Consider the following 12,605-nt stretch of genomic DNA (forward strand, 5'->3'; position numbering starts at 1 on the left):
ACAACCTCTTATGAAATACTACTTTCTGCATAAATAAACTCTGAAGCAGAGCAGCGATTAAGAACAGTATTCATCTTTCAAGTACAGGGTGTACCAGATATCTGCAGTATGTTCATGTATAAACAACATAGAAACAGCAGGCATGGGCAGACTTTAGCCAATCTAATCCTCTATAAACTCAAACTGGATGCGACCCCTGGATTTTTCTACTTCTGCTGGTGGGAGCAACAGCATTCTCAAACCACTGCTGCATTTTGCAAGTTTTCCCTGTATTGCAGATTTCACAGGTTCATAAGACAAACAGCTACACCACTGAAAGGGGCTAAAGCTGCCCCTCCCCAAAGTCTAGACCTCTGATCCTGGACAGCATTCCTATCACTGCCAGGGATTCCATAGGGAAGGGAGAGGAGTTGCACTGTATCTTTGCGACCTTTGCAACAGACAAGCATTGCTAGCACACACATATCCTATTCAGTGATTGACATTTTGCTACCATTTAAAAAAGGCCAGGCAGTCCAATCCAGTCTTATGATTCTCATGAATATCCAGCAAGCTTCCAACACGACCCTTTTAAAAGTGTTGCCCTCTAGCAATAATATTGCAGAAAGGAACTTGTCTAAGTTTCACAGATGGACACAGCTAAAGAATACTGGTAAACTTAAATCAGACTGACTGACACACAGCCTTGAGAGGTTCCTTTGTTGTCAGAGGTCATGACTGGCTAGCTGATGTTTGGAAATTTAACGTTGCCAAAGCCAAAGATCACACATTTTTGGAATTTCAGAACATACCCTCCCCGCCCACCATCACACATCAAGTGTCTCATAATTACTTTATCTTTTTCTCCTTTCATTGATTCCCTCCCCTTTTGATTCTATTAGTACTGCTCTCAAGTTCTCCTACCACTGTCCTATGCTACAGAAACCAACCTGTGTACCTTGACAGCAAGAAACTATTTCTACTGCGTATAAAAATAAGATCATTTGTTGTTGTTGTTGTGTTTTCCACCTATGATGTCAAACAATCTGGCAGCTGCAGTAAGCAAGAGAACGATATAAGCATTTCCATTCTCTTTGCTGTGTGGAATGTGGACAGAGTAACTGTGCTGACCCAAATTTCCAGGGAAGAGGGTTCAAGAGAGAACAGTCAGGGTCACCGTTCCCTTCGTCCTTTTCAGAATAGCCACCGCTTCTTCGTGTGTGATGCCTTCCAAGCTTTGCCCATTGACGGCAATGATCTGATCCCCTCTCTTCAAGCGCCCATCTTCTGCTGCGGCACCCTGAAATTGAAAAGCAGCCAAGTACTGGATTGTGCCTGCAGCTTACTGCAGCACCAGCAGCAAGTTTATACAGCAATTAAAACAACAACAACACACACACAAGTTGGGGTGGTTGTTTTTGACCCACGAGTAAATTAGAAAAGATATAAATTGAAATACAAACTGTATTTCTGTATTTGAAATGTTAATTCCGAGAAGTGGGAGTCATAAATTTAAACTAGCACGGGGACAAGCAAAGGAGGACACCTTCACCCAGGTGTGGTTCCCCTTTATCACATACACAACACAAAAAGACAATGATCTATGCCTACACCAGGCACGTCCAACTCTATAGAGACTGAGATCTACTCCCAGTATAATAAAACAGGAAACGGGGTGATCTACCCATTGTCATTGCCCATAGTTGTTGAGCTTTTTTTAGGGGGAGTGAGTTCTCACTCCTTCACACACTCTGCCTGCAGATGCATGGAATCAAGGCATTCACAAAAGCACCAGTGGCAGCGAGGGGAAAGAGCAACGAGGGCGGGGCACGTCATGATCAACCAGGATCACGTGATCAACCAGTAGATCATGATCGACCAGTTGGACATGCCTGCCCTGCACTAACACTATGCAATGGAACGAAATGACAACCCCCATCACCCTCCTTCTCTCTTTCTTCCCCCTTTCTTTCCTCCCAAAATCATCTTGAAAGATGCTGTTTGTTGAACGAGCTGTGAAAAAACCTCTATGAATTGAAAGTGGAGACGCTATATGTACTTCTCCTTGTTTGTTTGGTAACACAATAAAATCGTCAGTAACAACTTAATTAAAGCAAAAATTTGATCTTGGCGCATACCTTTGCAAACACAGTCTTAACATAAATGGGCAGATCTCCATGAGGACTTCCATACCCGCCTACAATGCTGAAGCCCAAGCCATCGGGTCCCCGATCCAGAGTGATGGTTTTATACTGTGGAGGTCTGTAAGGCAAGAGGCGGAAAGGTGAAGTCCAGCAACAGCCACTCTGAATCAAGGATGGGCAGATCTTTTTGCTCCAAAGGTCACATGAAGAGGTGACTAGTTGGTCACGGGAACATATGCCAATGGATGGGACCATTCCCCCTCCCCCAGTTAAGATACCAGTTTCAGCATAGCCACTCACCCCAAATCATCTTGAAAGATGCTGTTTGTTGTTAGGCCAGCAAACGAAAGGCTAGATGTTGGTGGATCTTGCTGCTGGCTGGTTATGACACTGACATCTCCACCAGCTACGACCTGCAGGTTCAGTTAAAATATAAATGAAAGGAGTACACAGATTATCACATGAAAACGGCATGCAGAGAAGCCCCACAGTTGTTATGGGCAGGCGAGAGAGCGGAGGACATCAGAATTGGCGGGAGAGTTGTGCTTGTTATATTCCCACTTGCTTCTCCTCCCTGCAAAATCCAAAGGATTGACCTGTGCATGTTCCTCAGAGGGAGAAGCCCAAGGAGCTTGAGCACATCACTGGGAGAAGTGTGCAAGTCTCCACTTCAGGCGTTGATCAGGATCTGAGGCTTTTGTATGTGCTTGCAAGGACATTTTTAAGATGCAGATGGAAATATGAAGCACTTCCTAGGTGATTGACAAACACAATAGCAGCATTACTGTTTCTGGTTCCCAAGCCAGACAAATGGTGCCTTGCTTTGGATATGGACAGGGTTGCTCTTGTGAGAATGCACAAGATTTTGTAGCAGGAAATGGACTAAAACAGATGGGGCAACATCAACTGAATGTTTCTGTGTCCTTCATTGTTTTTCTACCAAATGCACCCCGAGAACTATATAGTGTTTGAAGCCACACACACTTCGCCAAATGTTTCCGATTATTATTTTCTTTAATTCATACATGCTTGTTTCAGAGACAGATTTGCACCTGTGGTTCCACTCAGAACCATAGCTGGCAACTGTTCCCATTTTAAAAGGGAAATTCCCTTATTCCGAATAGGATTCCTCACAAGAAAAGGGAAAAGTTGACAGCTATGTTCAGAACTCTGAGAGCAATTTCTCTGTTAAGACTCACAGATACACTGCCTAAAAACATGAGGGTCAGTTTGTGCTTGTGTTTTCCTTCGGAGCAAGCTTGGCTTTTTCTCTTACCAACATGATTTTCATTTCCTATTTGGTCACACCCGCATGCTTCAGACAGGTTAAGTGCTTTGCAAGTTTAACATTTCTTCAGTGCCATCTCCCTTTTTTTTCCGATCAGGTTTTTTTTAAAAAAGTTTGAAACACTTTTCTAGAATAGTGCTGGGAGGCAACTTTGCAACTGCCACAAAGGTAACTTATAAGGGCTGTGCGCAGCTTCTGTGGCTGCAAAGAGGAATAATGCATCTCAACTGAGCCTGATGCTTAGAGGTTGCACATCTAACCACAGCAGGCTCACACCTATGCACACCGAGACCCTTAATATCCTGTGCTTTATGTGGAAATGTCCTAAAGCAAACAGGCCTGAATTTTGAAAGAACTGACAAGTTTCCAAGTGTACCCATGGCTTTTGGACCATCTGATATCTTGAATGCCCATGAAGATCCAATTATGGCTTGCATGTGTGACATAAAGAAACTACCTGGGCTCCCATGGCTCAGAAAGTAATATTTGTGCTTTGAAAGCTGTTTAGATTTTTTTCCCCTCCTGCTACCAGCCACACAGTGGACTGGGCAAACAGAAGTTCGCACAGTGGACTGGGTAAAAAGCTATTCCCTTTAACAGGGAATCGCTTGCCTGTTCATCCATGCGATCAGCTGCTAAACACCTTCAGTTATGCTTCCAGTTCTCCCCTATGCATAGCATTGCCTATAATTGCAGCCCAAAGCTGTTTCAGGAAACACGTTGATTACAAACCGTGTGAAAAACAACAACAATGAAACATTGTGGCTACTAACCGTTCATCAAAATGGATAAACCATTCCATGGACAAAATATATTAAATTACAGCCACTGGAAGCTAAATTCTCCTCAGACCCTTGAAGGCTATAATTTCTGTCCTTGAAAACAAAGTTTGAATAAATGTTCTGAATAGCTCTGCGGGCAATCTTTATTTTTGTTTCTGTTGTGTGTTTTTTTACCTGTATTTCAATAGGGCCAGAAGCATTTTTTAACAAGCTGACAGCCTGAGAATGAGTCATTCCTTCGGTTGGTGTTCCACAGATGCTAACGATCCTATCCCCTACCTGGAATATAAAAGAGGGAAGGGTGGGGGAAGAGAAGTCAGATGTCAATGATATCAAGTTGGCCTCTTGAAAGTCACTGGGCAAAGAGGACTTTTAACAACCCCCTTCCCATTTCAAGGCAGGTTTGAAACTGCTTCCCTAAGTACAGATCACCACAAATACACATTCTGCATTGCCAAGTGCTTGCCACAGAACTGCAGCTCGGGAAAGCACTTTATGTCTGTACCATTAAAAATAAGGTATTGCTCAGGTGGTGGTTTATTTTGTGCTCAGCTTCTCCTGTCCATTGCAAATACAGATGGAAAAATTCTCAGTAGTGATTCCCTTCTTCCCTTTGTGACGATGCTGGAAGCTTCATTGTATTGTGAGGGTTTTGAAGATAACAAGGGACAAGTGTATATTTCAAGGGTTTTTCAGCCTTTGCTGATTGCAGGAATAATAGCAAAAATAGAAATAAATAAAGAAATGAGAACTTGCTCCTGCCTCCGGAATTATAAGCAGGCAAGGAAGATAGTCTTTAAAAAGGTCACTCATGAATAGTATAACATGTGGTGGAATAGTAATGTAATAAAATATATATAAGGGGAATGATATATAATGAAATGGGGAAAAATGTTTAAAATAACCTTTGTTTAAAAAAAACAGAAGCTTTTTTACTAGGAATTATAGGTACTGAGATCCCAAAAGACCAGAGGAAATTGTTCATGTATGCTACAATGGCCGCTTGGATGCTGCTCACCCAGAGATGGAAGGAAGAGACAACCCCAACCAAAGAAGAATGGCAAATCAAGTTGATGGACTATGCCGAAATGGCAAAATTAACTGGGAAGCCCAGGAACCAAGAGGACAAGATATTTTTAAAAAGAATGGGAAATGTTTATAATGCATATGCAAAATCATTGCAGACAGGTCAAAACATGAGCAGGATTCTAAATACAACTTGTAATATAACAGAGAGTACAGATAACTTAGGAAAATGAAACATATGGAGAAGTATTGATATTCAGTTGAAAACAGAATTAAGAGGACCCATGGATGGGATGGGAGGGAAGTCAGGCGATTCAGAGTAATCTCGATATGTGGATTCTGTATGATCTTTGGATGTATGTTTGTTTTCTTTTTTCTTTATTTTTGAAAATCATATATATATATAGAGAGAGTATAACGTACGATCTGGCCACAAGCCAGGTGTTTGTGGGTTCACAGACTACATGCACAGGTGCTTCCCTCCCTTGGGAGCCTATTTCAGTGTCTGCACCATGAAAAACTGCTGCTTCGGCACAAATGCCCATCCATGCAAAAGACTTCTGAGGTAATAGTCCTTCTCTAGCAACTTCCCTGAATGTGGCCCGTCAAAACCGTGCTTGTGAAAACAAATGACATACTAGTGCGTAAACAAAATTGAGTTGGGGAGCCTGCTTGTGAGGGTGTGGCGGAATCAAGTTGGGGAGTCAACCTGAGGTGGATCCACCTTTATTCTGCTTGCACCATCAAGCACCCCTGCTTGAAATTTTCATCCATCCATGCAGTGTCTTAAGATTTCTGAGCCAACCAAGTGGGAGGGGTTCACAGGTTTCTGCATTCGACACCATCCTTTCTGAGATGTTCAATGTGCTCTGCAACTGATGTAGTTTCAATGTGGGAATGGGCCAAGAAACGAAAAGACCCTGCCTTCTTCCTTTGAAGTGAGTCTACAGCCTTTCTGGAATTTGCCACACCATTTGCTAGACGCCCCCCCCCCAGACACCTATTTGAGGGTGAAAAGCAACCACTGAAGTTGTTGTCTTGAAGTTAGAACATTTCATTTTCAAGGTTTTGTTTTACTCTTTTCTTACCCTCAATTTCTGAGTTTGAGCTGCAACTCCATTAGGATGCATCATGGCTATAAAAATCGGAACGTCTCCAAGAGGGCTTCCGACGCCACCAGCAATACTAACTCCCAAGGAATCTGAAGGGCCCTGTAACACAAAGTCAACAACAACAAAAGAAAAGCTGCTATTATTCAACACTCGAATCATTTTGTGCAAGTTCTAAAATCAGAGCTACAACTCCCTTCACCCCCATCTACGGCCAAAGGCTTCCCATCTAAACTTCCACATTATTATTATTATTATTATTATTATTATTATTATTATTAATGTCCATCTGACTGGGTTGCCCCAACTACTCTGGGCTGCTTCAAACAGCTTGACATAAGACATAGAAACTTTATTTGCATCAGCCACTAGCCATAGCAATAAAATAAAATACAATATACTGAGGATAAAGCTAAATGCTTAGATATGAAATACATTCTAGACGTATCATCAATACAAATGACAGAACTGATACATAATCTTTTAACCACAGTTAAGACATGTGAAACAACAGGCTTTCTTTTGATTAAAAAAGACCTGAGCAATGTTAGAAAGTTGATCAAATAATATATCTTAATTGTCCCTACTTTTTTTGCAGTTTTTGCTGTCACCTGGTTATCTTGATAACAGATTAAAAACTCCCCTATACAAGGCTGCCTTCAGATGTCTTCTAAAAGGCAGGTAATTGTTTATTTCCTTGACATCTGACAGGAGGGTGACCCACAGGGTGGGCGCCACTATTGAGATTCCCTGTAAGTCCACTTAACGCAGTGGGGGAACCGCCAAAAGGCCCTCGGAGCTGGACCTCAGTGTCTGGACCGAACAATGGGTGTGGAGATGCTCTTAAGGTATACAGATCAGCACCAACACTTTGAATTGGCTTGATTCAGCCAAGTTAGCATCTCATTGTTACCTTTGTTCTATTCCTACTGCCCTAATTCTTTGTAACCAATCCAATGAACCCTAGTCTACTGTACAGTGGTACCTCGGGTTACAGACGCTTCAGGTTACAGACTCTGCTAACCCAGAAATAGTACTTCAGGTTAAGAACCTTACCTCAGAATGGGAACAGAAATTGCATGCCGGCGGTGCGGCGGCAGCGGGAGGCCCCATTAGCTAAAGTGGTACCTCAGGTTAAGAACAGTTTCAGGTTAAGAACGGACCTCCAGAACAAATTAAGTTCTCAACCAGAGGTACCACTGTATAAACAAACATACCCACATTTATCAGTACACCGTTATTTGCAATACCAGTGGGGTTTTTTAAAATGTGGAAGTAAAAATGAAACAGCTATATAAAGAAAGCCAAGCTCCCTCTAGTGCTTCTTTGCGCGTATAATGGCCAATCTCTGAGCCTGCTGAGGGGGAATAGCACGGCAATCTGTGAATCTTGCACTTTGTTTAATGCTGCCTTTAGCATTAAGTATTTAATGGATGCAACTTTGCACAGTCTAATAGGCTTGTTTTCTGTGAGGAATTTTCGCTGCTGCAACTGTATCCCACATCTTCTGTAGGAGCTCAACTTGATGCTTTATTAGCCATTGTGTTCAGCTCAAGGATTTTAACGTCAGCATCTCAAGGCCCAGATGGTGTGGGGCCACATTATCTGAGCAGCTGTGTCTTCCTGCATGTTTCATAGCAACTGCATTGCAAAGCAAGCGTTCTTGTCAGTTAAAGTTTCCACACTGGAGAACATCGCTTGTCCAGTTTTATTCCCCTTGTTTTTTGTGCAGTTTAAAACCTTTATTTAAAAGTTCATCGCAGGAAGTGGAATTTGAACACAGCTCTTGCACCTACTTTATTCTATTCCTGTTATGAAGCTCAGTGTTTGTGTTTTGAAATGATCTGAAGATTCCTGACAAAGATGAGGATAAGGAACAGCTTTGTAAATAGATGTGCATGATCAAGGGAGATTTGGGCTTGTGCTTCTTCCACAACACGTCCATCTCCATGCCATGTGGCAAATTGTTTCTGGAACAGAAGGTGCTTACAAAGGCAGCTAGTAATATGGGATTATTTTAAAGTAGGAAAGCAACAAAACCAACCTGCCCACTGGGCATGCCTCAGCTTTTCAGAATGCCAGCAGGAGCTCTCTGGTTTCCAACCAAAAGCACGATATAAATTCATAATGCAAATGGCGGTATGTTTGTAAAAGGAAGAGGTACAAAACATTCTGAAGGTTCAGATTCTGCAATTCCTAAGTAAATAAGACTACTGATAGGTTCACCCAAAAATCAGGCAGAGAAGCAATTTTCAAATCTCCAAACCTAACTTTCTTTCCTTGGATAAATAATGGGAATTTGTGTTATGTAACTTCAAAATATGTGTGAGAGGTCTATTGATAAAAAAAACACAAAACTAATAAAATATAATGCAGTCGAAATCTTCCATTAAGCAGAATAGCCAAATTGATGCATGATGCAATCCTGCATCTATTCAAGTTAGTAATCAATTCTCCTTAATTTTATACCAGCTTCTAGGTTCTACTTACCTTTTTTATTTCGACTGTTCTTAATCCTTGTATTTCAGATGCTACTGTTAAAAAGGGAAACAGCACTGTTATCACTGGTGTTTTCCACTTTGAAACATTATTTTCCATGCACTCCAGAACATTTTTTTTTTTATCACTGTTAAAGCTTACATTGTTTTCAAAGCAATTTAAGGAACCTGGTAGTGCTAGTCTCTAGGTTTGCTTGTTTACTTAAAAGCAAACAAAAATGATATTTTTTTCCTTAAGCACATCTCCCTCTTTCCTTCATGACATTTGTTTGGTCATTAAGTTGCTGCTGGAAAGTCAGGGTTATGTGCTACATCAGAGGCAATGGGGAACTTGCTTGATTTTTCCCCACAGAAATAACCAGTGCTTTTTTTGGTAAAATAAAAATAAAAAATGAAGTGCTGCTACTTGTATCTTGATAAAAGTGTTGTGGTACCAGCAAAAAAATGGCTGCCCCGGCAACAGAAAAAGAGGTGGCAGTACTCCCATACTGTTGAATACTGCCACAAGAAAAGCTGGTTCTTGATTGTTTCAATTAGGGTGGGCATAAGAAAGATTGGGATCTACTCAGTGCTGGATTTACATATAAGCTAAACAAGCTATAGCTTAGGGCCCCACTCTCTTGGGGGGGGAGGGGAATTTAACCACAGTCTCTGGTTGGTATATCTGGTAGTTCTAGTCAAAAACAAAGTAGATCAAAATCTGCCCATCATCCCTGGCTTAAACATTTCATTCCTAGAGGGAAATTTTAATCAATGGCCAATAAACAAGAAGAGAGTTTTGTTTTGTTTATTTCTGAAGTCACTGAGGTTCTGTCATGAATATCGCTTCCATCCCCAGTGCACAAAATCTTTCTATATGTATACTTTCAATTGATAAGATAATTTGTTATATTTTCATACAATAATGAAATATCAACTGTTATCTGAATTGTGTGGAGGCAAAATAAATAGAAGGAAAGAAATACCACCGAAACAATACTGAGGATTACTAAATTACCCACAGTAATGCATATGGATATACAATGGTACCTTGGGTTACATATGCTTCAGGATACATACACTTCAGGTTACAGACTCTGCTAACCCAGAAATAGTACCTCAGGTTAAGAACTTTGCTTCAGGATGAGAACAGAAATCATGCTCCGGTGGCATGGCGGCAGCAGGAGGCCCCATTAGCTAAAGTGGTGCTTCAGGTTAAGAACAGTTTCAGGTTAAGAACAGACCTCCGGAATGAATTAAGTACTTAACCCGAGGTACCACTTTATAGAATCCCATACTTTCAAATTCCAATACAGTATGAAAATGCCCCATTTCTCAATCAATCGGTTTTCTTTTTGTCTACCTTCTCTGACTGGCCAAATTTGTTAATTTTATCTTATATATAAATTATCCCACATTCTTAGGAAATAATCTGATATAAATGGATTATCTTTATTTTTCAAGTTCTGCCTTCTAATGGAAATTCCTACTGTTATTAAAAGGTGAGTAATAATTCCTTATTCTTCCATTGGAACTACTGGATTTCACAAACACAAGCACAATTAAGGGATCTAATGGCAAGTCATAGCTCGACATTTCCTGCACACAACCAACGACCATTTTAGAAGCATCCAATTGACACACAAATATTTTTTAAATTTTGGAACATGACCAATACATGTGAGCATGAAAGCACAAAATGCCATGTGATTGCTGGGAGAACAACATGTATCTAACAGCACAGAAATAACTGAGAAGATATTAGTTACAGAATTTGAACAGCAGCAGCTGAAACTTACAGGAATTCTTCTTCAGAGTACTTTCATAACTTTCTGGTGGGTTGGATCCCGAACCTGGGAAACTGAATGATGACAGGCTGCCGCTTCCCTCGCTGACCTTAAAGAGTTACACCACTGAGAATTACTAGAATCCCTTAAGTTCAGTTTTCTTTCTACATCAACAATGGCATGTTCAGATGTCCAGCTTAATAATCCAAAATACCAACAAGCTTCGTGCAACCACACTCAGCTAGGTCACTCCTCTCTTCATACAAGCCAGGATATGAAACCAAGGTTTAAAGTTTGTTTAATATTCTGATTTCTTTGGAAGCCATTAACCACAGTTTCCTAGTTAGGATGCAACAGGAAACTATAGCTAACTTGTTTCCTGGCTTTCTTGCAGAGGAAGGAGCAAAGTGGCTGCATGTAGCTTGTTCATAACTTGGCTCACTAAGCTGATATTTTATCATCCAAGTACAACTACTGTCTCATATTTCGTAAGTAATATTTTACTTGGACCATGTCTGCCAGTTGTGCTCAAGGACATGGTCCCCCCTATGGGAGTGAAAGTACAAGTATGAATGGCAAACTTAATAGTTTGCAGCATATTAGAGCAGTCAGAGCAAGAGCTTGGCAGAGTATCTTGTTTGGCATAAAAATACTGTGTACCGGTAGAAGGAAACACTTTTCTGGAGTGAAAGAACCCTCCAGATATGTGAGATATTGTACTCTCTTTCCCTGCTAAATCAGACTTCTCAGCAGCTATCTTGAATGGAGATGTAACCAAGTTACTCAGAGAGAAAGACAACGGTCAATTCTGTTCCCTGTGCAGAGCAACCAATCAGGCATGCACAGCCCTCCTACAGATGCAGTACAGCTGCTAACAGTGAGAAGAGGGGTTAGCACCAGAACATGCCTTCAGGCACAACATAGTACACGGGAGGAGACAGAAAGGAGGGGAGGGGGACTAGATCATACCCCAAATGTTTAGTTGTGACAGCAAAAATCATACAGTTAAATCCCAACTTAGTTTTCAGTACATTTGTAGATGTGCCTTGTCTTACACAGCATTGGGAACAGGGCTGTGCTACACAGCAGCTTTGAGTATCTAAGCTGTTAAAAAAAAAAAAAAAGCTAGAATAAACCCAATATGGCTATGGGTACATAAAACTGCCTTTTATGTACTTGACTTGGAGTTTATTCATCTCTGTTCAGCCTCTACAGAAAAATCACTGCCACTGCGAAATCAATTCCCTTTTATTTGCTTATATAATTTTAACAATGCTTGTGATGGTTCCAAATGAAGCCAATGCAAGCAATTACAAACCTGGCTGCTCTGAGACGTTCTCCTCTCCGAATGGAATGGGCCTGCCTTTATTCTTCCAACTTCTAGTCTGACTGTACCTAATGAGCACTAGAGAGCAGGTATTATTTGTAAGACACAGATTCCTTAACCCAGAATATAATGATGTAAAGGCATATCTTAGTTAAAGGAAGATCAAGGGCCATTTCACACAAGTCTTAGCTGACCCTTCTGTAAGTGTTGTCCATTGTGTGATTACACCCGTGCTGAGAAAATTGCATGAACCTTGTCTAAAATCACAAAGGAGCATGTAGATTGCACATTGTCCATGCCTGCCAGTTGGTTCAACAAGGACATAGAGGGAGGTCCCTACAGAAGCAATGGCATAATAAAGATGGTACATCAGCTGTATTTCACAGCCAGCTATGCCCATTAACAAATTGCTGTTTGGACAAGGTAACAAAATTATACTTTGAGTGATTTAAGTGGGAGAAGCTCTTCTCTAACGGCAACATCGAATGGCATGTGAGAAGAATCAATTCCAAAATACACAGAGAATGAAGACGTATTCACCAAATAAGGAATGTGACCCGAAACCTGTTTTGGAAAACCAAGCAAAACCACCTTCAGCCATTCCAGGCTTTGCTTCTGTACATTCCCAGTCCAACAGAAGTTTGCATTAGTCCCTACTTTAACCCTCAGCAAGGACATCCACTATT

General features: G+C 41.0%; 1 protein-coding gene across 16 annotated transcripts in view; it reads right to left on the reverse strand.

Moving 5' to 3' along the window:
- Window positions 1-299: 299 nt before the first annotated feature.
- MPDZ (multiple PDZ domain crumbs cell polarity complex component) overlaps window positions 300-12,605 on the reverse strand; it is a 107,130-nt gene continuing 94,824 nt past the window's right edge. For 11 of the 16 annotated variants that reach the window (XM_081844712.1, XM_081844716.1, XM_081844710.1 and 8 more), the window contains 8 exons: window positions 11,911-11,997; window positions 10,605-10,701; window positions 8,819-8,862; window positions 6,308-6,430; window positions 4,368-4,472; window positions 2,424-2,536; window positions 2,118-2,241; window positions 300-1,279 (listed from right to left, as the gene is read on the reverse strand). In XM_081844712.1, coding sequence (XP_081700838.1) covers window positions 1,133-1,279; window positions 2,118-2,241; window positions 2,424-2,536; window positions 4,368-4,472; window positions 6,308-6,430; window positions 8,819-8,862; window positions 10,605-10,701; window positions 11,911-11,997 — 840 coding nt within the window. In that variant the 3' untranslated portion in view covers window positions 300-1,132. The remainder of the gene's footprint in view (window positions 1,280-2,117; window positions 2,242-2,423; window positions 2,537-4,367; window positions 4,473-6,307; window positions 6,431-8,818; window positions 8,863-10,604; window positions 10,702-11,910; window positions 11,998-12,605) is intronic. The other 5 variants (XM_081844709.1, XM_081844706.1, XM_081844714.1 and 2 more) reach the window with 3 other exon arrangements.

The sequence above is a fragment of the Podarcis erhardii genome (genome assembly GCF_964252035.2).
Source record: "Podarcis erhardii genome assembly, chromosome: 17".
NCBI classification, from domain to species: Eukaryota; Metazoa; Chordata; class Lepidosauria; order Squamata; family Lacertidae; genus Podarcis; species Podarcis erhardii.